Below are 23,539 nucleotides of genomic sequence, written 5' to 3'. Positions count from 1 at the left end.
AATTAAAAGCGTAAATCCTTACGTGCCTTTGAAGTATTTGACTGTTTTCCTTCATTAGTTGTAACCCATAAATACAAAACTTAATAAGTTGTATATGTAGCTTGATCACTAATTAGTAGCAATTATTGCTCGTATTATAAATAGAAACCATAACCATCACTGAAAAATCACAAAGCAATTTATCAAAAGCTCCTTGTCTTAATTTCAATATCCCTTCTTGGTTTCCCAGTTAACCACAGCATCTGCCAATGGCATTGCAGTTCAATTATCATTCCCTACTATTGGTCGTGGTTCTGGCCACGACTACATTCTTAGACATGGCCACTAGCAGTATAGAGTTGAAAGAAACTAAGCTATCCTTGTATTTCCAGGATTTCTCTGCCGGTCCAAATACCTCAGCAGTACCAATTGCAGGTATTGCAGGCAAGCTATGGAGGTTCGATCAGTTTGGAACAGCTATTGTCACGGATGACCGGCTAACTGTAGCCCCGAGTCCGAAATCAGCAACGGTGGGCCGAGGCCAAGGCTTGGCTGTAACATCATCACTAGATGGACGCAATGCCCATGTCTTGTTATCGATTGTGTTCACCAACAAGAGGTACGATGGCAACACTCTAGAGATACAAGGAACTAGTAGGCAATTCGAGGCGGTTAGAGAGGTTTCGGTCGTATCAGGCACCGGGAAGTTTCGGTTCGCTAGAGGATATGCTACATTCGAAACTTATTCTGTGGACCCTACAAATGTATACTCAGTTATACGATTCAATATTACTGTGCAACACAAGTAGGGTGAAATAATGTTTCTTTTCGTTTGGACTCGTAGTCGTTAATTGTTATCAAAATAAATTGTAAACATATATATGTCATGCTGTATGGTAGGCTTCTATAAGAGGCTTTTGGATCAGGACTCCAGAATATACTATCTGAATTCAGTGAATTCTATGTTTTGAACATTAGTAGGACACTGCTATAAACATGGCATAACTCAGAAAAGATCTGAAATCATTAGCACTAATTAATTTTGCAGCCTTAGAATTGTGCTACTAATGTACTATGAATTCTAGTATGTAATAATTCTTTAGCATTTTATAGAGCATGAATTTTAGACTTGAATTTTGTCTAATTTGCTAATAAAGAATTTCATCGAAGTTTGAAACAACTAACCTTAAAAATTGATCGAGTAGAGATTCAACTTGTTATGATCATTAAAAATTTTCAATAAAATAAGTCTAGAACATAGAAAGAAGATCAAGTTAGGATAATATATATAAAGCCATAAAGGCAAACAATACAATAGTACATGGAATTAGAAGTAAGATAAAAACCTCATATGATACTTTGACTATTGCGAAAAGTACTTTTGGTACCTACGAATTTTTTTTACTTCAAATGGTACTTGAATTATTGCACCGTTACTAAATACAGTACCTCCGTTAAATCGTGGCATGTATTTGGATATTTTTTTGCAAATAAGTTATGGGCAAAATAGTAAATTTCTAGCAATGATGTTTCAAAAATATTTTTATAAAAAAAAAAAAATTAATTTAGAAATTTGTTCTATTTAACCCCAATTGATGGCATTGTGCAATTTGGTGGGAAGTTGTGAGAAGGGAAATTAAGAAGTGAGAATTTGGAGGGAAAATTTGTCATTTTGGAGGGGAAGGACTTTTTTTGTTTGGAGGGAAGAGTTTATGTGGCTGCACAGACCATTTTGCCCCTCCAAATACATGCCACATCAGCGATTTAAAGTTTAAGTTAACAGAGGTATCATATTTGGTAACGGTGCAATAGTTCAGGCACCATTTGAGATAACAAAAATTTGTAGGTATTATAAAGTACATTCACAATAGTTCAGGTACCATTTGAGGTTTTTACCCTTAGAAATATCAGTCCAGCATCATAAAATTGTTAAATACGTGAAACTAAATCAAATCGAAAGAAAATTTGTTACACCAAAACTATAAATTACCAGAACTAAAAGTTATATGGTACTCAAGTAACTCTTGCTTCCACTAGCCGTTACCGCCTTGGACGTTTTTTTTGGTTAAGGAGTCTCTCATCGACTTCGATGCTTAAACTATTTTGATCAGTCTCTCATCATCTACTCTTTGTTAATCACCATTATAAATAGGAAAGGCAGAACCCGATGATCGAAGAACCACAAAGCAAATAATTCAGCATCAGATCCCAATATTAATCACTCTTCCTAGTTCCTAGCCATGCATTCTTACTTGTTGGTGTTCCAAAATGGCTTCAAGCTCGCTCATCTCTCTTTTGTATTGTTTGCTCAGTTATACAGCGTGGGGTTTCTAGTAAAGCTGACAAACGGGGTCGTGGCAGAATGGGAGGGTTTAGAATCTTTATATAAATGAAGAGAAAAAAAAAGTGTAACACGTACTGTATACCAAACTATATTGTTTTTGGTGCTATTACTCTCTCTTGCATTGTTCGTTACCTGCTGCTTTGGACGTTTTCATTTTTTTTCTTCTTTTTTGTTAGGGAGTCGATCATAGATTTAATATGATGCTTAAGCAATCTCAGTTTGTCATATACTCTTTAATTTGTTCACATTACAAATAGGAACCATATCCCAGTTGAAAAATCACATGCAGATCAATAATATCTGCTGGGCTAGCCTTGACTGCTTTCTCGTTAATTACCAACGGCATCACTTTGTCATCATTTTTAGTGTTGTTGTTCTATCTATGACTGCATTTTCATCCCGAGCTGCACCTGTTGATGAACAAAAGTCTTTCGAACTGATCGATCGGCTACACCCAGGATCCCTATTCCGATCACAATGCCACTGGACCAGCAATCTTCATCTCTAATGACCGAATGAATAACCAAACTACCTCACCCAAACTCAGCAGAAGTGGGTCGATTCCGTGGCAATTTAGCTGTAACTGAGCCAGGTAATATCCTTGTTTTCTGACAGATTACGGTAACAGACCTGAAGTATGATGGCAGCCAATTAGGGATATATACTAGGAATCAGGAAGCAATTAATCCGAGCAAGTTAATGAGCTTGGCTTGACATCAGGACATCAGGTACTACTAAAGGGTTTTCGTCTTCTAAAGGGCGTCTTTGGATTGAAAGCTAGCTATAATATGCCAACTCTTTTTTTTAGTCGTAACATTTATACTCGATCGATCCTCATGACTGGAAACGTTATGTAAAAAGGGATCGATCGTCTTTTCAATTTGCTTAGCTAAGAATCAAACTTTGAAAATGAGGACCTGTTCTTCTTTCAAATCTAATTTATCGCTGTAACATTACCAAATCAAACCCAATTATACAATAGGAGAAGGAGAGCGTACGGTATAATTAAGTAAAGGAACATACCTCTTCCTATTGCCGGGCTTTTTCGATATGGGCCAATGTCACCGGGCTAACTTTTCTACACTTTTAACAACCCCGGAAAAGCCCAAGGAGCCCAGAGACAGATCTGCTGACGTGGCTTTCGTCCATTTTCCCCAGCGATTCTCATTTCATAACAGAAAAAAATTGGCGGGAAAAGTAACAGACTCAGGGGCTTGTAACAACCTGGAGAAGCTTCACGTGACAAGACCAACGATTTCACGGTGACGTGTCCTTTAAGCGAGCCCATCGCGGCTACTACTCTCATACTCATTATCAGTCTCTTCCTTTCTTCAACCTCCACACCATCACATTCCAAACGATCTCTGATTTCCCCAAAATTTTCAACCCCAAAACCCTAGAGTTTCCCTAATACCTCATAAATTCAATCACACTTTCTGGTTAGTAGGTAGCCTCTAATTTCTTCATTGTAATTCTTTCAATCGGTTCGTCTTTCCATAATTCTCTGTTTCCTTACGATTTCTTTAGCTTCTCTCAGGCGAGATTACCCTGATTCTCAAGAGAGATCGATGGCGACGCAGTACGTGGTTTTCACAGTGCTTGTCATGGCGGTGGTTATGGCTTCTCAGGCTGAGGCTTTTACTGATCCACTCGACGGTAAACTTGTTAAAATCTTTCAGTTTCTTCTTGATTTTCTCGGAGTTTCTTTGTCAGATTTTGTTGATTTTATTTTATGAACTTCGGTGAAGATTTTCTTTAGCAGTAGTGTTCGTTATCCCCAATTTGGTTACTGAATTTACAAGATAAGTAGAAATTAAGACACAGTGTAGTTCGGAATCTTGAAACTTCCAGCTACCGAAGAAAAAAGAGAAACCGAGTTTTGCCTATTCATCTTTTCAAGCAAAAAAATTGGATTTTTCTTTTTCTTTAGGGAATTTCCCGTTTGAGGTTCTCGGCAGCCAAACAGAAATTCTTTGTTTCTTTTGGTAAATTCCGTTTGCGTCGACCGGAGTTGACTCGGTGGTTAATTCGTTTCGTGGTCAGCTACTAGTAGTACGACACAAGTTGTTTGTGCAAAACGACATGTCGTCTGTTCTTTGTATAGAAAGAGCGTTCTGGGTAATTTGAACGTTCATAGGTTTACCAGAATTGAAAAGTAGCTTTATTTCTTCTATTTATATTTATGTATTGGTCAATCTGATTAAACAAAGAAATGGATGCGCATTTTCATTTTTCAGAAATAGGGGTTTCTGTATCAAAACAATGTGAAAAAGTCCTTGCTCTTTCAAATACATTTTGGTTTGAAATTTCAGTTCAAAAAGTTGGGCAATGTGAGGAAGTTGATCTCCTTGTTGTGGTAAAACTTCAGTTATAATGTTTAATAGCATCATTTGTTATGTGTTAAGGAAAATTATCTCAGTTGCACACCACCTGCTCGACGAAAGTCCCTGCAGACTGAAACTAGTTTTTGCAAGTTTTGACTATTTTGCTGTGATTAATGCTGTGTTTAGCCACAGATGCACATTGCCCATTTTATATATTTATGTACCAATTTTATTGTTTTAATCTGGGCACCTGCAGTCACAGCTCTTCAAGAGCTTTACAAGTCCCTTAACACACCACCACAGCTGACCGGTTGGAGATTGGATGGTGGGGATCCTTGCTATGAATCATGGAATGGAGTGTCCTGTTTTGGCTCTTCTGTGATGTACCTGTAATGCACATATCACCATTATTGATTATGTACCATACTTTGGAGTTTATAGTGCTATATTACCGAGAACTAACATCCCCTTTGATCTAATGCAGTGAGCTTTATGGTCTAGACCTCTCTGGGTCTATTACTGCCGCGCTGTATAATCTGAAAAAATTGAAGCAACTGTAAGCGATTCTACTGTTTTTCGAATTTAATGTAGTTGTGGAAGCACACTGGTTGCTGATTCTTTTCATATCTCTTCTTCAAGGGATATTAGTTCCAATAGCATTGGTGGTGAACTTCCATATGTGTTACCCCCTCATGCAACTCATATGTACGTAAGATAATATTTACTTCACATTACTCATTTATGCAACTGTAAAACTCATATTTCTAGCTAGGTTTGATAACTCCAGTATCTCATGTCTGCAGAAATATGGCACGCAACAAATTCACTGGAAATATCCCCCAGAGTTTATCTGACATGAAATATCTTGTGTATTTGTTAGTCGTTAATCCTTGGCTGCTCATTTTACTGGTGTTTTTTAACGAGTTTTCAGTCATCTAAATGCTCTTTTTCTTTCATTCTTCAATGCAGGAATCTAAGCCGCAATTTGTTATCAGGACCCATTGGCAATGTTTTTAATGGCCTACAAAGGCTAAGGCAATTGTAAGTCCAAATAGTTCTTTTTAGTTTGAACAGTCAGAATTTGCAATATGACACGTCTTTCTTGTTAATTCTTCAGGGATTTGTCTTATAATAATTTTACTGGAGATGTGTGCAGCTCATTTGGATCTCTTACTAATCTCACTGGATTGTGAGTATTTTCTTTCGTTCAGTTCAATTTTTCTATGCTTTATTTAGCATATCAAACTTAAAAGGTCCATTTGGTTTATCTGCAGGTACTTGCAGAATAACCAATTCACTGCATCAGTTGTTTATCCAGTAATGGATATGTAGGTTTCTACTCACATTTTAGTGTTTAGCATTTTCATTAATCTGTTTCTTTGATTTCCTTGTTTCCATTTTCTTTAATCAGGAAAATCCAAGAAAACTATGGTGTCGTCCCAAACCATTTTCAGTCCGTACCAAATTTGTGGTAAGTGGTCAATTGTGGCTACTTTTGTTTTTCCCACAATTATAAAGTAGTATACACATCTCATGTTCATTTCCTTTCAGGATCGGGGGTAATAGTTGTGAAGTATCGGGGAACAACTGTCCACCCTGGGATGTTCCTCTGGAAACCAAGGCAAGGGACTCAGAACAAAACACCTATCTCCCTCCAGCAACTCAGTCAAGCGTTAAGAACTCAGGACACAAGAATAAGAAGTTTGGAATATTCGTCACTATAATTGGTTGCATCGTGGCGGCAGCTGCAGCCATAGCATGCATGGCAGCCCGCCAGGACGCAAACAATGAACCACCACCTGAGCAGCCCTCTCGGCTTCAATTTTGTCCCCCGAGGCCACCTGAGAGGCTAGAACTCGATGGAAGGTTCATTGCAGGACAGAACTACGAAATAATTGTCGCTGGTAAAGCCTATCATGCTGATACAGAAGAAAAAGTAGTGAAGAAAGCAAAGAAAGACCAAGAGCCGGAGGAACCCCCCCCCACAAGTTAAACTTGACACTTTCATCGACCATGTTGATGAAGATGACTGAGAGATATTCAAGCTTATTGGATTCTGTCATCTGTAAGCTCATCTGTAATGCCAGCAGCAAACATTTGTAGCCTAGAAGAAACAATGACAAATTCTTATATTGGCATCATTAAACAGTTGTTTACAGAATTTCAGTTTCCTAAATATGTTGATTTAGTTTATAAAAGAAGTATCAGGATTAGTTGATTAGTTTATAGTGTTGTATGAACAACAGGTTCATGGCCTGGGATATATAAACTTTGTTATATACTGACTGCCATGAACATATATCAAAACAAACTAGTAATGGCAGATTTAATATTCAATTATATGTACCTGCACCCGATTTTAATCACAGTTGTTGCCTTTTGAAATTTAGTGGAAAATCATAAAAGTTCAACCATATGTAATGTTAATTAATGTTCGAGTAGAACCGTTACACTATAACATAAAGCAGATAGTCATAGACTAGACTGGAAGTAGGCTCTCCACATAATTTTCTACTTGTATAAACTTGATCCTTACTGCATGTTTCACAATCTTTCTCTTGGTATCACTTCTGGGGTCGTACAGAAACAGGTCTTCGGGCTCAATATCATCTGTGGCACCAGCAGCTTCATTTGTTTTCTTGGATGTGAAAAGAAATTGATCCTTCCAACGTCCTATCATGCCAAATCCATCTAGTACTGAGTATTTGAGTCTTACTTGTTGAACCCAAGTTGGTGTTCGCATTTGTGTACCACTCTCATTAGTATTACTCTTTGATTCTTCATTGGTACTCATCACCCAAAACACTATGTTGGGATTGCCATTGGCTGAATAATCGGTTACTACAATTGCAGGTGAATCTTTCCATGAATATAAAGGTACTGTGGTCCAGTTATAATCGTCACGATTAAGGTAACGTATACATATTGGTAGCTGTATAATGCTGAAAACCTCTTCATGTAAACTGAATGACAGAACATAGCACTCATCGGATTTTTGCACTACCTTCCAATACAGCACTCCATTCAATGTAGTTGCAGTTGATTCAAAACAACTTTTATATGATGGAAACGCTAATTTGTCCTTGACTTGCCTCCAAGAATTTGTACTTCGGATGAAAACTTGAGCTTCAAAAGTAGTAACCTCTTTCCCATGATCTGTGGGATCATCACTCCCATGAGAAAAAACTCTCACCAATTTGTATTCACTAATGTCATGATCATGTACACAATCAAAAGCGAAAAGAACAGAAGTAGCCTCCTCCTCTTGCTCCAAAGAAATATTATTTTTAGGTTCAGGAAGACACCTAAATTGTTGTGTTGCTGGGTTCCATACTAATAATAATTCTCTAAATCTAGAAGCAATATCATGCTTCTCTTCTGTAGTACTAGTCCAATTCTCAGTGTCAATGACATGACAAAAAACTAGGCCATTACTAGATCCCACGAGCTTTAGGGCCGCTGTTTTGATTGTAAGGTTCGGCAGGGAAGGTAATCCCAAAAACGTTATTTCTTCATCACGAAGCAACGAGAATCCGAGTCGTGGCTTGCAATCATCTTCAAAGTTTCCGGCTAGGCTCGAGAGAAAGAGAAGACAAGGACGAATCTGATCGGAGCAGCTAGAATGATGAACAAGGTGTCTGGCAATGAAGTAAGAACTTTTGGTGAGGGCATGCCACTCTTGCGAGACGCAGAGAAACCTAAGTAAAGACTTGACAGGCAGTTTTGAGAGAATTTCAACTAGGATATTTTCAGGTATTCCTAGAGCCAAAGTATAGCTCAGCTCTACAACTTGGCTTCTACTAGTTTCCATTCTTCAATTCCCGGAATCAAAGAGGCTAATAGCACCAGGAAGGGATTTGCACTATGGTAAGAAAGGCAAAGGGACTGTAGTAGATCCAAGTCAATGAGTCATCTAACTATATTTATGTCTGTAATTAAGTCCCATTCCATACTAGAAGATAAACAGAAAGCCTGCAGGCAACAAGTTCACGTCCGAAGAGGATTGGTAATAAGAAAAAGAACAGGAGTAGGAAAAAATATATTTTATATATATATACCTTTTTTTTTTAACAAATTACATCTAAGTTATTGACAGAATATTGTTTGACAGATACATCCTTAAAAGATGAAATTAAACATCCAAGGACAAAATCTTACAGATAAGGACAAGTTGATCTCCACTTGCCACCTGTTATAAGGTTAATTACTTATTTGCCCTTAACTTATTTTTTTGGGTTATTCTTTATTTAACTCCCTTTCTGCTACGTAGGAGAGACCGTCTCTCTCTCTCTTTATCTTTCTCCTTCGTCAGCGACACCTTCTTCTTCTTCTTCTTTATTTTGAAACGCAGTGAGAGAACCCGTCCATGGAAGCTTTCCAATTTCTCTTCTCCTATTGAAAGCGATCGAATTTCCATGTAAGTTTTTTGATTCTTCATGTCTTCTTGCTTCAAATTCATGCTTCTGTGTCAATTTCATGCTTTCTAAGATTTTGATCATCTACTGTTTCATCCAATTTTTTTGTGAATTTCTTCTAGTTTTGGTTCAATTTGTTTCGTTTTGAATTATTGAACTCGTTTTAGGTTGAATTTGATTCTTCTTTTTTCTTTTTACTTTTCTATTTTGAATTTGTCTGTTGGTTTTTTACCTATAATTGGTACGGGAATATACTTCGAGGCTATGATATTCAATCCTGAAGTTTGAGGTCTGAGTTGGTTTATAATTGGAGTATTGTGATTTTAGTGTCTGATGGTTTATAATTGTGTTATGATTGTAGTAGAGCAGTAGCAGGTGTTTGAATTTGTGTAATAGCAGTAGCAGGTGGTTGATTATTGTGTATTTGAGGTTTGATATCTTGTAGAGCAGTAGCAGAGTTTGATGTGATGTTTAGTTTTACTATTATCATAGTAGCTGTTTTAATATTTTGGCTTTCAGGTTGTGCAGTAGCAGTATATAACATTAATAATAGTTTTCTACATGTGTTTTATAGTATGTCAAAGTCAACATTTGGAAGATTTACATATGGGACAGAGACTATTCTTTTACCGTTGTCATCAAGCACCACGTATGAAAATTTGTGTGCCAAAATTTCCTCAAGGTTTCGAAACCTCAAGGATGGTCAATTTGTTTTTAGATATGCACTTAACGATTGCCCCAATTGCTACTTAGAGTGTGACGATGATATTTTGATCATGTTGGATATCTTCCAACTGCTAAATTTTCCCTTTATAGATATACATGTTCTTGATGTTGGAGCTTGTTCCAAGATGTGTGTCGATAAACAGGAAATTGCTGCTACTGTGGATACTGCTATTGTGAATATTCCTGAACTTGTTGATGAAGATCATGCTAGTAGTGATGATTCAAACCTTGAGGATGACAACAACATGATAATTGGAAATTTTGTGAGCAACAAGTCTAAAAGGAAGTATATGTCTAGTGATTGGAATGACAATATATATAAGATTGGTCAAGTTTTCATTGGTGGTGCCGTCGAATTTCGGGATAAGTTGTGCAAATTTGCAGTTGAGAAGGGGTTTGAGTTTAACTATGTTAAGAATGACAAGTGCCGTGTTAGTGCTACTTGTGCCAAGAAAGATTCCGATGGGTGTGAATGGTACGTTTATGCTTCCTTGGCTAGTGGTTATTTCCATATAATAAAGTTGGTGAATAATCATTCTTGTGTTGGTGTTGTCCGGCATCAAAATCATAAGAGGCTAGGATCCAAAGTTATTTCCACTATTATGGCTGATAAAGTGAGATCCGATCCTTTGATTAAGCCCAAGGATATTGTCAAGCATTTCAAGCATGATTATGGGTTTGATATTCCTTATCACATGGCATATAGGGGCAAGGAGGCTGCTAATAAGATGTTACATGGTAGTGAAGCATTTGGGTATTCTCTATTGCCTTGGTATATTGACACATTAAAGAGAACCAACCCCGGTTCATACGTCATCCTTGACTCTCTTGATAATCGTTTTCGTCGATTGTTTATATCTTATGGGGCTTGCATAAACGGCTTCAAATATTGTCGACCTATGCTTTTCCTTGATGGGACTTTTATTAAAAACAAGTATAAAGGGATGCTATTGGGTGCTTGTGCTAAAACAGGGAACAAAGGTATGCAAACTTCTTCTAAAGTTGAGTTTTTTTTTTTGATTTTTTTTTTTGTTTTGTCCATGTAGTAGCAGCATATGTAAATTTTGATTAAATGTGAATTTTTAGTGTAATTTATGAGAACCTGGCAGTAGCAGCCCTTATTGTGTTTTCTTGTGATCTTCACATGATGATCGGATGTGAGTTTGTTTTGCATGCTTTCCTATTGTCAAGTTGAATTTCTTTAATGCCAATAGTAGTAGCAGTAGCAGTAACATTATCAGTAGCATTTTAAAGCAGTAGCAGTTCTTATATTCGATCCTTTTTTTGTCTTATTTATTCTTGCTTTTGTTTTTGTTTTTTGTTTTTTTTTTTGTTTTCCAGATGTTTTCCCATTTGCCTTTGCCATTGTTGATGCTGAAAGTAAAGAGAATTGGAGGTGGTTCCTTGAACATTTGGCAATAATCTTGGCGAGCGACTACCGGACTATTGTATTCATGACAGACCGTGGAGCTGGTCTTTTGGATGGTGTGAAAGAGGTGTTTCCAAATGCGCCTCACTCCTACTGTATCAAGCATCTAAAGGACAATTTGAATGGCAGGTATCCAAGTTCCTATGGTTCTACTTTTAAGGAACACATTGTGAGATTGTTTACACAAGCTGCATATGCTAGGACTTTAGATATCTTCAATGAAAAGTTGGAAGAATTTAGGAAGCAAAGTCGTGGGCAGGGTCAGTCCTTTCTTGCTAACTTGCCACCCGAAAACTATGCTATTGCTTGCTTCCCTGCTAAAAGATATGGCGAAATGAGTAATTCTTTGGCAGAGAGCTTCAACAACATGGTCAAGGATGAGAGATGCATGCCGCTGCCTCAGTTGCTTGAAGGCATTCGTGTGAGAGTTATGGAGATTTTTTGTGAAAGGAAGGTTCAATCTTCTACTTGGAGGAGTGTGCTATGTCCTAAGCTTGAGAAAAAGTTGTCGAAAAGGATAGAAACAGGGAGAAATTGGAGAGTTAGCCAGTCTACTAATGATATTTTTGAAGTTTGTACAGAGGATAGCACTGTCATGGTGAACTTGGTTGAGAGGGAGTGTTCTTGTGCTTGGTGGCAGTTTAGGTGCTTCCCATGTTCTCATGCAGTTCAAGTAATGCAGAAGGCGAACCGTATCCCTTACCGTTACATTGAAGATTACTGGAAGACCTCATTCTATAGAAGTGCTCATGATCTTCCTATTTTTCCAGTCCCGGATCTTGATAAGCCCAATCCTAGTAGTTTTGGTGATTCAGCTTTGCAGCCTCCCAAGACTCGAAAACCTCCTGGAAGACCACGGACAAGGAGGATCAAGTCATTTGGGGAAGAGTCCAGACCAGTGAAATGCACACGGTGTGATCAACTTGGCCACCACAATCGCAGGTCATGCAATGTGGCGATCTGAGACAGTAGCACATTCAACAATAACAGTAGCACATGACATGATTCAGCAGTAGCAAATTGATTCAACAGTAGCAGCAGATGGCATGATTCAACAATATGACATGATTCAGCAATAGCACATAACATGATTCAGCAGTAGCAGATTGATTCAACAGTAGCAGATGGCATGATTCAACAATATGACATGCAATTTTTTGATTCATATATGTTCACACTGCAATTTTATATAGTAGCAGTGCCTCAGATTAATTTTTTGAGTTTTTGAGAAGTTTCTATGTCATGAGGAACTGAGTATTATAGGGATAAATGGTCATGGATGATCGTTTTCAAGCAATAGCTTATTCAACAGTAGCATATGACATTGTTTCGTTGTAGCAAATTATAGAAAAAAGTTTAATTTCAGTGATTGATATTTTTGGTTTCCAGCAATGAAGTAGCAGATTTGTTTATGTGCACTCCTAAACAGGTGTAGTAGAGAAGTGTTTTAGTGTAGTAGCAGGGTCTGTTGGCGGTGCAGCGGCACGCTGCCTTGTTTTATGTTCAATCTTCTGCCTCCGTGTATATTCAATCTTTTTCATTTTATGTTTGGTCACCAAACCCGAAAACCACAATCAAATGCCTTCCAACATTACAATTCCCCAAGAAAATATCACACCAACCTAACATTAAATTTTGGTTTGGCTTAGAAAATTTGAATCAATTTCAACCTTTTAAGAACCTTTGCAATTCAAGATTTTGATCCCCTTCCCATCCTACTTGTTGAAAGATCAAAAAATGATAGGCAATAGCAAATCTACAAACATATCCCTATCTTCTGCACCGAATCCCATACGATTATACACAAAAAATGAAAATATATACAAATATATACTAACACCAAATCTACAAATATATACTAATTTGGATGACTGACTTAACACCGAATCCTATACGATTGGTGCACCAAAATAGACTACTAATATGTTTGTTAAGTCCTTTAATTGCTCTTCTTCCTCTGTTTCTTTGATGGTTTCTGCACCTCAAAACCTTCTAGTTGCTTCTCTTTCCGATCGGTTCTTTCTTTGATTCTCTTTATCGCTGATCGTGTCCTTGGTTCATTTGTTGGAGCAGTAGCATGAGCAGGAACAGCAGCAGGAGCAGTAGAATGAGCAGGAACAGCAGCAGGAGCAGTAGCATGAGCAGGAACAGCAGCAGGAGCAGCAACAGCAGCAGGAGCAGCAGTAGCAGCAACATCTTCATTGGCCTCTTCATCTTTTTCTACCCTTTGCACTATCATCATTAGTTGTTTGCATTTGTTTCTCCATTTTCTAAGCTCTTCTTGCTTCTTCTTCAACTTTGTCTTCAACTTTGTGTATTTTTTTGACACTTCTTCTTTTTCATCCCACAATCTCTCTATATAAGCTTGCTTCCTCTTGCAGCTCTCGATAGCACTTCCCGCCATATCTTGTTTCAGCATTGCTACATCTTGCCAATGCTCCACTGTATTGATCTGCTCTTCATCAGTGCTTGGATAGCCAAATTCATCGTACTCACTTTGCAACAAGGCTTCCCATTCATCGAACCAAACTGGATCATTCCTGCACACAGTAGCATACAACCTCACCCAATTATGAACTTTCTATATTCCAACATCAAAACAACCAGCATTGCAATCCACACAACATGAATCAATATATGAACTTTCTATATTCCAACATCAAAACAACGAGCATTGCAATCCACACAACATGAATCATACCTGCTCTTGTACTCTTCATTCACAATCTCTTCTACAATGTTGTGCAAGATTTGATCAGCAATATTTGCACCAGCCTCAGTAGCAGCTTTGTCGTTCCTTGCAGCTTCATCGGCCTCAGTAGCAGCTTTTTCTTTCCTTGCAGCTTCATTCACAATCTCTTCTGTAATATTTTTCAGGGTTTGATCCATAAAATTTGCATCGGCCTCAGTAGCAGCTTTTTTGTTCCTTTCAACATCATCAGCCTCAGTAGCATCGGCCTCAGTATCAGCTTTTTTGTTCCTTTCAACATCATCAGCCTCAGTAGCATCGGCCTCAGTAGCAGCTTTGTCGTTCCTTTCAACATCATCAGCCTCAGTAGCAGCTTTTTCATTCCTTTCCATTTGATCTGGTTCTCCTCCTTCAGTTCCATCCCGATCCTGATCGACAAAGTTTGTTTCATTTTCCTGCCCCCCAAATCCAGTGTCAAAGCTAAAGTCATCTCTAATACCATCTGCAGCATCCTTAACCAAAAGAAAATGATAATTCAAAAAAATTAGAAAATAATGCAGTATCACATTATTACCAATCAAATTACATCAAAACAAGGTAAAAATCCAAAGTGAAGTAGACCAAAACAAATCTGCATAAACCGAGAAACTTAAATTTATTTACCTCTTCTTCCTCAGTTGCACCCAAATCCATATCATTGACATTTACTCCACTTGTGGTTTTTGTTTGCATCCCTTCCTCTCCTTTATTCTCGTCAATCTTTTTCGCAAAATTCATGCTGTTCATATCCACCTAAAAAACAAAGCAAAGATGATTTTAGTAAAAATGTACACGTAGCTACTATAAATGTAATTTTTCATTGTAGTTACCCAATCTCTTAATGTCATGTCTTCATGTTCATCTTCAAAACCTTCTGATTCATTATCAGCTGTCTCTTCTTCATTTCTACGTTTTTCCTTTTCAGCTGGTGCAGTAGCACCCTCATTCGAGATCTTATTTTCTTTACTTTTTGCTCTCTTTTCGGCCACCCGCTTTTTGGCTGGTTTTTTGGCAGCTACTGTGGCCTTCTTTTCTTCTCTTTGTCTTTTCTGCCCCTTTGCCTGTGCAGTAGCAGCATGCTTTGATGGAGGGTTCTCAAAGTCATCGTCACTGTTTTCCTTGCCATGTTTGCTTCTATTGTTGTCGACAACTGCATTATCAATCTGCAATAAAATATTTTTCAAGTTAGTAGCATATTGCACAGTAGCATAAGCATATATAGTAGCAGACAGTAGCGTATCCATCACCTCTATGTCATCAACTTGCATTTTCTGCAATTCTTTTGTGAATTGAGGGAGACTCCACTTGACGCACCCTGGAGTCATTGCTTCTCTGCCTTTAATTTCAACAAGCATAGTACTCCTCTCGCATATCCAATACTATAACAAAAACAAAACAGATATAAGTAACACATAATTTAACTATACAGTAGCAATAGCAGTAGCAGTAGCAGTAGTGACTTACCGGGATTAATGCTACACATCCACTGATTTGCCTTGCTTTTCCCGTTGTGGCAGCTTGCAAACACAATAACAAATAGTCTCTAACAGCTCTTGCCCAGTTATATCTCCTCATTGTCTCAATATCAGTGATGCATTTCACAAAGCTCCATCCTAAGGTAGACCCCGAGCTTGCAAACAGTAGTGTGATGAACAGATGCAGTAGCAACAACTTTGTCATGTTCTCTATCCACCCAGGAGCTTTTTCCCTTAACTGCTCATCAATACAGCTCATGATTCTTGCTTTTTTTATCCTTCGGTCATTTGCAAAGAACCTTTGAACAAGAGGATGATCAGTCGGCTTCTTAGGATCATCTATTGGGTTTGGCACCGTGAGAGCTGATTTTTGGTTTGGCAAACCCAAAATGTAGTGCACATCCGATACACTTATTTCTGCCAACTTGTTTCCAAACTTAAATTTCTTCAAAGCCGGCTTGTAGCATTGCACTAACCTATGCATCTCTCGATCTGATTTTGCAGTTGTGTTCTTAGTCATCAATCCCTTGTCATAAGCTTCAATCAAGTTCCAAAATGGCGTCTTCTTCAACTCAGCTTTCAATCTCATATTTTCTTCACGATTGAGCTGCTCATACACTTTATGAAGCACATCATGGAAGGCAATCATATTGCACCTGTATTGGCAATATGATTGTTTCTGGTCTTTGCCACTGTTCCTTGCTCCATCATTCTTTTCTTCTTCCTCCTCCTCTTCTTCATTATCCGGTTCTACCCCGTCTTGTTCTTCTTTGTCTTTTTCATCCTCAGCTTCCTCATTTTCTTCATCCTCCTCTTCTTCCCTGTCTTGTTCCACTTCTTTATGCTTTTGTCTCTTTACTCTAGTGCTTGGAAACTTTATCCTACATGCCAGAGCTTTTCTTCTCACTGGTTTTGTGTGATTATTCCTTGTATCATCACCCTTTTGCACCTACACAGAGTAGCCAATTTGAATTATAAACAAAGTAAACTACAAAACCTTTGATTAACAAAAAACCAAAACCTTCAAATAAATTTCACAAATACAAGAAACTGCACACAGTAGCACATAAAATAAACTTCAGAAAGAAACTTCAATTGAACACAGTAGCACATAGCAATAATGAAGTGCAGAAAGAAACTTCACTTTAACACAGTAGCACATAGCAATAATGAACTGCAGAAAGGAACTTCACTTTAACACAGTAGCACATAGCAATAATGAAGTGCAGAAAGAAACTTCAATTGAACACAGTAGCACATAGCAATAATGAAGTGCAGAAAGAAACTTCAATTGAACACAGTAGCACATAGCATTAATGAACTGCAGAAAGAAACTTCACTTTAACACAGTAGCACATAGCAATAATGAAGTGCAGAAAGAAACTTCAATTGAACACAGTAGCACATAGCAATAATGAAGTGCAGAAAGAAACTTCATTTGAACACAGTAGCACATAGCAATAATAAACAGCAGAAAGAAACTTCAATTGAACACAGTAGCACATAGCAATAATGAAGTGAAGAAAGAAACTTCACTTTTGTACACAGTAGCACATAACAATAAGGAAGTGCAGAAAGAAACTTCATTTGAACACAGTAGCACATAGCAATAATGAAGTGCAGAAAGAAACTTCACTTGAACACAGTAGCACATAGCAATAATGAAGTGCAGAAAGAAACTTCACTTTTGTACACAGTAGCACATAACAATAAGGAAGTGCAGAAAGAAACTTCACTTTTGTACACAGTAGCACATAACAATAAGGAAGTGCAGAAAGAAACTTCATATAAACTGCACACAGTAGCACATAGCAATAATGAACTGCACAAAGAAACTTCAATTGAACACAGTAGCACATAGCATTAATGAACTGCAGAAAGAAACTTCACTTTAACACAGTAGCAATTCCACAGTAGTTATGCATTGATTGGACCTCCGAAATGAACACAAATAGTAACAACATTGTATGAAATCTGCAGCGGATTGTGAATCAGTGAATAACAATTAAAGAACACCCAGGTTCTCCAAATATTTTCCAACAGAAAAATTGGATGCACTTCAGATCCTTCAAAATAACCAAACTAACCACAAGGAAATTTCAAATGCAACCTGAAAGTTACTGTTTCCCAAACACAAACAAAAGCTTCGAGAACCACAATTTCGAAGCCACATTCAACATGCACCTGCATACACGAATTCTAACCACAACACAGACACAGTAGCTAATATACAAATCCTCGAAATCGATTATACAAATGTTGAGGTTTCAAGCTGGGTAAATCGAACTTTGGAGGTTTCGATTCTACTGCTACTTTTGATTTGCTCAGGTTTGGAGATTTCAATCGATTCTACTGCTACTTTCGAAGACACATAAATTAAGGCAGCAAAATTTGAGTAAGAGCTTACCTTATCAACCTCCATTGGAGCCAGATTCAAGCAGAGTGCTACTGCTTCGGATCTCTTGCAGTGCGTTTTGGATCCGTCAGAGATTTTAGGGTTTCTGACCAATTTGGGCGTTTTGCGTTTTGCTTTTTGGGGATTTCTGATTTCGGTCGTAGAGTATTATGCTACTGGCATGAACGTAAATTATCATGGAAAACTGGGCATTTTAGTCATTTTCTATCAAAATCTGAAGCCAGGCCTGCTACATTTGGTTTTGGGCCTGGGCTTGTGTCCTTATTTGTATAAAACAAATTGAAGGTGAGTTTTCTGTATTTATATCTTTGGTCAGGTGCTACTATGTAATTTTCTCTTTTTTTTTTGTCTAAAAATACATATGCTGACAGCCTCTGTATATATCTGTGTGTGTGTGTGTGACGTGGTTCACAAGGAAAAATAATACGTCAATAGTTCTGGCTCTTCCATATATAATTAAGCAATAGGACGTCAGAGAAAGTATTAGTTCCCGAGTTCACCTGCTTGTCGATCTATTCTATCTCCATGAATCGTGCTATAACTATATATAGTCAAAGCTTAAATTACTTAAATAGTTATTATATATAATTTTGCTTCTTATAAATACAACTAACATTCATTAATATATTTTTTTTTTTGTCATTTTAAGGGATTACTTGTGGAATCCACTTTTCCATCACATTTCGGCATCTCAATTATTCAGTTTTTAGGTCCCAATGTGTAGATCACTTCTGCAAATTTTCAGCCAAATTGATGATCGTTAAGACATTCATAACTGTGATTTACGATTATAAGTATGAACGGTTCAGGTTGGATAACTTAACAGTTATCAATTGATTTAATCTAGTTTGATAACTTAACGGTTATCAATTTGCTGAAAATTTACCAAAGTGATCTACTCATATAGACATAAGAACTGAACAGTCGAGATCCCAATATGTGACCGATAAGTGAGTCTAATAAACGATCCCTTAAAATGGCCAAAAACAAAGATCCCTTACTAGAAAGGCCCTATATATATATATATATATATACACACACACACAGCAGGGATCAGAAGAGGACGTCCGTGAAGAGTGAAAAATGCGGACAAACACGTGTTAGCCAGTCAATCAACTTCATTTCCATGTGGGTTCCACCCACATCGCCTCCTCTGTCTCTAGCTCTAATCTAGTTTTCTAAGACTGAATCTTCTCTTAATCTTGATCCTTCTCCGTTGCTCCAATCTCCAAATCCAGAAACAGAAACATATTGAACAGAAAGTGTTAATCTTGAAATGGGCAGCACTTTCTAGTGTTGCTGCTCATCTCTCATTCCCCAAAGAAACCCGCCAACCACCACCGCCGCCTCAAGCTCCACTCTAACTTCACATTCTCTCCTCCCCTCCACCATTCTCACAATCCCATCCCCTTCGACCACATCCTCTCTAATCATCATCGTTGCCAGCAAAAACATCATGCCCAACAAAATCATCTGGATATCTCTTCAAAAATTGTGTCGCTGCATACCCCTAATCCTCGGCACTGCCGCAATCAAACTTTACACCATACAACATTCAATTAACAAAATCCAGAATCAAAGCCAGAATATTGACATGTCTATAATCCCATTAGGCATTATAACAAGGTGGTCAAGTACTCGGGTTAATTCTCCCACCTGTTTCGACGAGGCGACGGAATGAACACGCTCTAGAGTTGGGTGTAGGTGAGGTGGCGGCGATGTGGCTTCGGTGCATCTGAGAAGTGTCGGATGTGCCATTGATCATGAGTGGTGACTTCTGAGAATCATAATAGGGTGGTTTTACTTTCCTCTTTCAAGTGGTCAGAGCGATGAAAAAGATATACCAGATTCATCTCAAATGGTCTGAGACTTCTGGATTTCCTTGATTGTGCTTCAATCCAAAAGACAAGAGCTATCTTGATAAAAGTTTTACATCAATATTAATAGACAATTGTTCAATTTCTGTAGATGTGAGAAGTCTGGTGTTTAATGGCTGTGAGTTCCTTCAAAGATGATTAACAGATAAAGAAGATGATTAATTAGTGGCTGGCGGGACCGCATCTCAGTTTTGCAAGTAAACCAACAAATGGTTGACACGTTGTTTCGTCCGCATTTTTCAATTTCATGGACGTGCGCTTCTGATCATTTCTGTACACACACACACACACACACATACAAACACATACATACAGAGGCTATCGAGAGAGGACGTCCGTACTTTAGCTAAAGTGCGGACGTCTACTCTGCAGCTCTGCTCAGGCCGCGACGGCGTGGCCCCGGTTGCCGGACGGAGGCCAGGGGTCGGACGGACCAGTCTGCAGTCGAGTAGAGTCACCGGCGACGAGGTTGCAGCGCTGCAGGTCAGGTGCTGCCCAGAACCTGCAACCTCGACCTCCTCCGACCTCGATTACTTCCCAAAACGGTCTGGGATGCCTTCAGCCTCCATCCGGCAAGCCCCGAGCCGTCGTCACCGCCTGAAAAGCTGCGGAAGAGTCGACGTCCGCACTTTAGCGAAGTGCGGACATCCGCTGTAGATCGGGCCTCTATATATATATATATATATATATATATATATATATATATATATATATATATATATATAGGGCCATTCCACTAAGGGATCCCTTTTTTTGGTATTTTATAGGGATAAGACATTAAACCAACTTTTCGATCACATTGAGGTATCTCAATCGTTCAGTTTTTAGGTCCTAATGTGTGGATCATTTCTGCAAATTTTTAACCAAATCGGTCATCGTTAAAGTATCAAACTAGAATAAATCAATGAACGAACTAAATCTGTCAAACTTGAACCGTTCATATTTATAATCTTAAGTCGCCGTTTTGAATGCCTTAACGATAATCAATTTAGCTGAAAATTTGCAGATATATATATATATATATATATATATATATATATATATATAGAGCGGAGCGGAGCTCCGCTTTGAAATTAACGTGTGAAGTTCGAGTTTTGGGTCACTTTTCGGTTGCATATCCACATCTCGACCGTTCAGTTTTTAGGTACTAGTGTATAGATCCTCTCTGCAAATTTTCAGCCAAATTGATGATCGTTAAGGTATCTAACTCGCTTAAACCAATGGACGGACTGAATCTGTCAACCTGAACCGTACTAGCTTTAAGGCAGTTATCAATGCCTTAACGATCATCATTTTGGCTGAAAATTTGCAGAGACGATCTATACAGTAGTACCTAAAAACTGAACGGTCGAGATGTGGACGTGCGACCGAAAAGTGACCCAAAACTCGAACTTCACACGTAAATTTTCAAAGCGGAGCTCCGCTCTGGATAGGATCTGTATATATATACATAATAGAACACAATAGAGTTGAATACAATTGCATTGTAACACATCCAGATGACATTTGTTGGACTATTATCAATTCACAAAGAACTGGTGCTAACATCAAGCCAGAATGACCATTATATACCCTTCCGTTGTCATCTAGAGACAGAACAAGAAGATGTGGTAGTACCCATGATAGTACATAGAGATATGTCCACTCATTAAACATCCAATGCTCACTTATTACGAAATAGCTTGGATCCTTTTTTGTTACTGCTCCAGAAGATTCGCTAGTACCATATGTGCTACAGATACACGTAACTTGTTGAATTAATTCTCCAAAATCTTAAATACAAAACTCTAGAGAATTAAAGTTCATTAGTTGGGTCCATAAGAGAGCCCAAGTCAAAAAAAACTCTCTAGAGGCCCATGGTTGGATGGGACTCCTCCCAAAGCCCCACAAGCTTGAAGGTCCATTTGCTTTGGACACCCATAGTCGGGCACCCAAGCCTTGGTCCCGGCTGAGAAGAAACGCGTCGGTCGACCTGTAGCGCCTCCGCCGGCTGTTGGCCACCGTACTCCACAACACATCGCCAGTTTTTGCAGCAGCCCTATTCCAGAGCGCATCAGCGTTGTCGGCTCTGGGCTCCAAAATTGATTTCGACCAGTAAATATTAATATACTTTTTGGTCCAAATTTGAGTTAAGTACTAGAAACGTGTTCTCCATGAGAAGATAAACCTCTGCGTATTCATGAACTAAAAACTAAGAAGATTGAGAAATTGATCTGTAAACAAACCATGTGAACATGAACAGTAATTTAGGCTTTACATCATCATTTTGATTCATAACCCGTTGCCAAGTTGAATTTGTTACGTTTTCAACCATGCTTTTCTATTCGATCTGATAAAGTTTAGCTTGAGCTAAACAATTAATGGTCCTTTCATCACCAAATTTTGCTGCAAATCAAAAGGAGGATTGACTATTAGTAGTGTCTACAAAGTGCTTTGCAAGTCCCTAGGCCCTAGCTCATCCGTGTCAAGAGTCAAGACTCAATATGCTGTATCCACAAATTATAAAGAATAACAGTGGGGTTAGTTACAAAGTAGCAGAAACTTCACGTACATTTGAAAAGCAGATATTGAACAAGAACAAAAGCGATCAACAAGAAAAAAAAACAATCGATACGAATACGATTGAATAATACACATTTTAACATATGTAATTTGTTGGAAGATGCAGATATGTCAAAAGAGCAGTCCTCAACAAGAGCTAGAATTTCAATTCGTGTAATTTACATGACAAGATCTGTTTTACAAGAAAGTCATGGTCGGGCCACAAATCATACGATCGAATTAAAGAATTTTTGACTTCCAAGCAAAACCCAAAAAAAAAAAAACAAGGAAAACAATACTTTTCCCAAGAAGATGTAAACCGGTTACATTTGATGCTCAAAACCACATCGGAATACCATTTCCGATCATTTCAAGCAATCTCATGGAAGTGTTAAGTAACTCATCCTTCTCCATATATATGACTTCATTTTTCATCTTACAGACCCTGTGCATGTTGTAGAGCTTGCAGTGCGGTTCATAAAATGTGTTCAAGCAATTTCGACCCTTTGGAGCATATACTCGTTGTAAACTCTGCTGCCACCAGCATTTCGCAAAGCCTTCCCATTGATTATATCGATCATGCAAATAGTTCAGACCTATGAGAAGCTCTACGATTGCAGCTTCAGTTTTAGCCTGATTCGCAAAGTAGAGTATCTGTACCAGAAGCACATTTGAACTGGAAACTTCTTGCTGCTCACGATGTTGCGCTCAGAATGCCACCGTATATATCATGTTATGAGCCAGCGGACTAAGCCATTCCAGTATCTGTCCAAGCGCGAGACCCCATTCTCCTGCAAGGGCAGGATTGTAGACTGATGAGGCTATGGTTTTGGTTAGATTACACGTACTTAATTTTGTGACTAATAAATTAGTATGATTGCTAAGGACTAGTCTTAAGCCAAATATAAATGGCATGGAAACTTGCACGCGATGGCTGTGGGAGTGGAAGTGGGGTGATTATTTCTGTCCATTTTTCAACAATGACTGATCTAATTAAGCTTTATCCCATATTAATCCAAGGTCATATGTGGTGTAATTATCATTAATAGAAATAACACAATATAGAACTCACGTTCTCACAATGACAACAAATTTGTTTTCATATTTATAAATATGAATGATATTTGGTACGTACAAATGTGTGTATAATATACGGATATGTAATATAAAACTTTTTGTCGAAAAATGTGGAGATAGACTGAAGATTTTATACGGCATATGACATATCTGGATCTCAAGTGTAAGCCAAGAAGTCCAACATGGCTGCGCATTGTCGTGCATGATG

The 23,539-nt window shown here is 38.1% G+C and overlaps 5 protein-coding genes across 5 annotated transcripts; 3 read left to right on the top strand and 2 right to left on the bottom strand.

The window, feature by feature from the left end:
* Positions 1-317: 317 nt before the first annotated feature.
* LOC133732578 (pterocarpan synthase 1-like) lies at positions 318-788 on the top strand. Its single transcript, XM_062160160.1, has one exon. It carries the CDS (start codon positions 318-320, stop codon positions 786-788), a length of 471 nt encoding a protein of 156 aa, XP_062016144.1.
* A 3,684-nt stretch (positions 789-4,472) lies between these two features.
* On the top strand, positions 4,473-6,898 carry LOC133744258 (protein STRUBBELIG-RECEPTOR FAMILY 2-like). The gene is made up of 9 exons (XM_062172394.1): positions 4,473-5,036; positions 5,132-5,203; positions 5,287-5,352; positions 5,451-5,522; positions 5,617-5,688; positions 5,765-5,836; positions 5,922-5,975; positions 6,059-6,118; positions 6,199-6,898. Exons 1-9 carry the CDS (start codon positions 4,840-4,842, stop codon positions 6,638-6,640), a joined length of 1,107 nt encoding a protein of 368 aa, XP_062028378.1. The 5' UTR covers positions 4,473-4,839; the 3' UTR covers positions 6,641-6,898.
* Positions 6,899-7,126: 228 nt separating this feature from the next.
* Positions 7,127-8,458, bottom strand: LOC133732569 (F-box only protein 8-like). Its single transcript, XM_062160150.1, has one exon. The coding sequence runs from the start codon at positions 8,456-8,458 to the stop codon at positions 7,127-7,129; it is 1,332 nt and encodes a 443-aa protein (XP_062016134.1).
* A 1,859-nt stretch (positions 8,459-10,317) lies between these two features.
* LOC133744250 (uncharacterized) lies at positions 10,318-12,605 on the top strand. The gene is made up of 2 exons (XM_062172389.1): positions 10,318-10,769; positions 11,130-12,605. The coding sequence occupies exons 1-2, from the start codon at positions 10,391-10,393 to the stop codon at positions 12,179-12,181; spliced, it is 1,431 nt and encodes a 476-aa protein (XP_062028373.1). The 5' UTR covers positions 10,318-10,390; the 3' UTR covers positions 12,182-12,605.
* Positions 12,606-12,829: 224 nt separating this feature from the next.
* Positions 12,830-15,319, bottom strand: LOC133744243 (uncharacterized). Its single transcript, XM_062172382.1, has 5 exons — positions 15,193-15,319; positions 14,776-15,108; positions 14,570-14,698; positions 13,919-14,418; positions 12,830-13,757 (listed from the first exon to the last, which is right to left on the bottom strand). Exons 1-5 carry the CDS (start codon positions 15,298-15,300, stop codon positions 13,157-13,159), a joined length of 1,671 nt encoding a protein of 556 aa, XP_062028366.1. The 5' UTR covers positions 15,301-15,319; the 3' UTR covers positions 12,830-13,156.
* Positions 15,320-23,539: the final 8,220 nt, after the last annotated feature.

This window comes from Rosa rugosa, chromosome 1 (genome assembly GCF_958449725.1).
Source record: "Rosa rugosa chromosome 1, drRosRugo1.1, whole genome shotgun sequence".
In the NCBI taxonomy this organism is placed as follows: domain Eukaryota; kingdom Viridiplantae; phylum Streptophyta; class Magnoliopsida; order Rosales; family Rosaceae; genus Rosa; species Rosa rugosa.
Note: the sequence above shows the minus strand (reverse complement) of the source record. Positions and strands in the feature narration are given on the sequence as shown.

Bases quoted from the DNA above. Each gene is read 5' to 3' on its own strand.
- LOC133732578 (XM_062160160.1), top strand. From the start codon at position 318: ATGGCCACTAGCAGTATAGAGTTGAAAGAAACTAAGCTATCCTTGTAT.
- LOC133744258 (XM_062172394.1), top strand. From the start codon at position 4,840: ATGCACATTGCCCATTTTATATATTTATGTACCAATTTTATTGTTTTA. The intron at 5,353-5,450 runs GTACGTAAGATA...TCATGTCTGCAG, and splicing joins CCCCCTCATGCAACTCATAT to AAATATGGCACGCAACAAAT. The intron at 5,837-5,921 runs GTGAGTATTTTC...GTTTATCTGCAG, and splicing joins CTTACTAATCTCACTGGATT to GTACTTGCAGAATAACCAAT.
- LOC133732569 (XM_062160150.1), bottom strand. From the start codon at position 8,458: ATGGAAACTAGTAGAAGCCAAGTTGTAGAGCTGAGCTATACTTTGGCT.
- LOC133744250 (XM_062172389.1), top strand. From the start codon at position 10,391: ATGGCTGATAAAGTGAGATCCGATCCTTTGATTAAGCCCAAGGATATT. The intron at 10,770-11,129 runs GTATGCAAACTT...TTTGTTTTCCAG, and splicing joins TGCTAAAACAGGGAACAAAG to ATGTTTTCCCATTTGCCTTT.
- LOC133744243 (XM_062172382.1), bottom strand. From the start codon at position 15,300: ATGCTTGTTGAAATTAAAGGCAGAGAAGCAATGACTCCAGGGTGCGTC. The intron at 14,419-14,569 runs GTAAATAAATTT...CTTTTGGTTAAG, and splicing joins GTGCAACTGAGGAAGAAGAG to GATGCTGCAGATGGTATTAG. The intron at 13,758-13,918 runs GTATGATTCATG...TACTGTGTGCAG, and splicing joins AATGAAGAGTACAAGAGCAG to GAATGATCCAGTTTGGTTCG.